General features: G+C 46.7%; 1 protein-coding gene across 1 annotated transcript in view; it reads left to right on the top strand.

The window, feature by feature from the left end:
* athl1 (ATH1, acid trehalase-like 1 (yeast)) overlaps positions 1-2,567 on the top strand; it is a 13,800-nt gene that overhangs the window by 4,930 nt on the left and 6,303 nt on the right. Inside the window, 3 exon segments of the mRNA XM_015399204.1 lie at positions 518-953; positions 1,035-1,154; positions 2,422-2,563. Of these exon segments, the coding sequence (XP_015254690.1) occupies positions 518-953; positions 1,035-1,154; positions 2,422-2,563 (698 nt within the window).

Raw genomic sequence — 2,567 nt, 5'->3', positions numbered from 1 at the left:
TAAAAACCAGGTGGGACTCAGCTCCGCAGTGAGATGGCGCTACTGGGACTGGTCTATCTGAAGCCAAACCAGTAGCAGAGGAACATGAAGCTCACTAGAGTGAAACGCGCTGCCTTGGATATTTGGGCCATCAAGCTGAAAGTCGGCCCGACTGAAAGATTCTCGCCCGAAAAGGACAAAAACATCGTACAGTGTATGAGCGGCTTGACGGGGAGAGGATGTGGGACGGCCTTACGTAAACGTATCACCACAATGATTGACAGTTAGGAGGACCTCTTATTGAGATGATCCACCTGGAAATAAAAGATCCTCCTCTATAGCTTTAACATTTAATTAAATCTGCAAACTCTAAAAACTGTTTGTTTTTGTTTTGTTTTTTCCGTGAAAATTTCTCGAATCTGCACCACATTTTGTTGGCTTATCATAAAAAAATAAAGTCTTAAATGTATTCCTAAAAGCCTGTGGCGGTGATTACGGATCATGTTTGAAGATTTTTTTGTCTCTGATGTCCATCCAGGCACATTGAAGGACAAACGACCACGGCTGAATTCCCCGGAGGCTCCTGTCCCACCGTCCATCTTATCTGGACGCCCGTTCCTTCCTCTCTGACGCTGCTGCCGCAGCAGACGAACGCTCGCTGGGGGTTCTTCCTGGTCGTGGCCAACAGCTTGGAAGCTGCCACGTCCAGCTATGATGAGGGCTTGAACCTGATGGTGACCGGAGACCTTCGCCCGTCTCATGAGGAGGCCTGGAAGGAGCTGTGGCTGCAGAGCAAGGTGGAAGTAACGGGTTCTGAGACCCTCTGCAAAGCTCTTATCGGCTGCATGTTCTATCTTCTTAGCGCCTTCCCGTCCATCCATGACACCTCCAGCTGCTTTGGAGGGGTGAGTCCAGGCGGGCTCTCTAATGGCGGCGACGGCCAGGATTACTGGGGCCATGTTTTTTGGGATCAGGTGAGGCTCCCGCTCGCCGATTGGAACCTTCGCTGTTTATGTCGATGTGAATCCCACACAGAGCCCCTTTCTTCCTCTCAGGATGTTTGGATGTATCCAGGAATTGCTCTTTTCTACCCTAAGCTCGCCCGAACTGTGCTGGAGTACCGGGTGGGAACGATAGATGGCGCAAAAGACAACGCCCAGAAGCAGGGCTATAAGGTACGATGGGTGTTTGATTTCAGAGGCTGCGTCCTGCGACCCAGTCCAGGTAGACCCAGTCCAGGAGCTCTATGAAAATAAGGAGGTTTGTGGATTTGAATAGGTCCAGCCCTCTCCGGCTTTCACCACCTGTGTGCTCTGTCGCCTAGCAACCGTGACAGTTGAGACACAGAGCAGGCAAAGAATGGATGCCGAACTTCTCACTGCGGTTCTGGGTGCTAATAATATTTTGGATGAGCTTCAGCAGCGGTACCGTCGTCTCAGACATCAGATTTAAAGTCTCAACACTGCAGAGATATTAGAATCTGATCTTAAATGCAAAACCTTTCAATAAACCAAACATTATCTGCAACATATCTGACTCTAACCGTTAAAACAACTATTTTCATTCATTTCTATTCACATACTTGGATTATATTAAGCTGCACTTCCAATATTCTCCACTGGTCGGCGCCATTTCCCTTTTTCCTCAGAGCATGGAGCAGCCGGTGTTCTTGTCAGATGAGCGTACCTATTGTTAATACCCGTTTATCCCTTTAGTTTTATGTGAAAAATGACTTTAATCTACCTCAATGGGCGTGTATCCCTTTAGTCGTTTACAAAAACCAGTTTATTTACTTACTCTTTGGTGTTTTTAAATAACTAAACTAAATGGATACCCGTCCGTTGAGGTATTTTAAAGTCTATTTTTTGTACGAAACTAAAGGAATAAATGCTAATTTGACGTCTTGTGCATGCGTATTGACTATGGGTATACTGATCTGACAGAACACCGGCTTGCTTGGACTCCCAATGAATCATGGGATACCAGGAGGATACAGCGGACCGTCCTTCAAACGGGTAAAAAGGAGGAGGTATTTGTCGGCCGCATAACGAGGAGTCTTCCAATCCGAACAGGCCTCGGCGCCGCGCTATGATGTAATCGGCCTATGAATCTGGCCTTCAGAGGACGCATCCCCTGAATTCAAACTCAGCCACCATTCAAAAAATCACTAATTTGTCACAAAACCTTGGTTATTTCAGATCTTTCCTTCTGTCTGTAGCAGTTAGTTCTTTGCTTCAGTTGAATGAGGAATACTTTAGTTTTAAAAAATTAAGGAAGAGTTTATACTGGGTTAAAATAATGTCAGGAAAATTCTCAAATCAAGATACAAACTTGTCCAGGTGGTCAGCAGCACTCTGCTGCATGCAGGTCAGCTTCCATATTTTAACAGTCAGAAACGACAGCAATGAAGTCTGAAGTCTAAGAGCAGATTCTATCTTCCAGGGATTGAAGTTCCCGTGGGAGAGCGCCGTGTCTGGGAGAGAGGTGTGCCCAGAGGACATCTATGGGCAACAAGAGATCCACATCAACGGAGATGTCACGTTGGCCTTTCAACACTATCTCTACCTCACTGAGGTAACCCCCCCCCC

The sequence above is a fragment of the Cyprinodon variegatus genome, unplaced genomic scaffold, assembly GCF_000732505.1.
Source record: "Cyprinodon variegatus isolate N-32 unplaced genomic scaffold, C_variegatus-1.0 Scaffold994, whole genome shotgun sequence".
Classification (NCBI taxonomy): Eukaryota; Metazoa; Chordata; class Actinopteri; order Cyprinodontiformes; family Cyprinodontidae; genus Cyprinodon; species Cyprinodon variegatus.
Note: the sequence above shows the minus strand (reverse complement) of the source record. Positions and strands in the feature narration are given on the sequence as shown.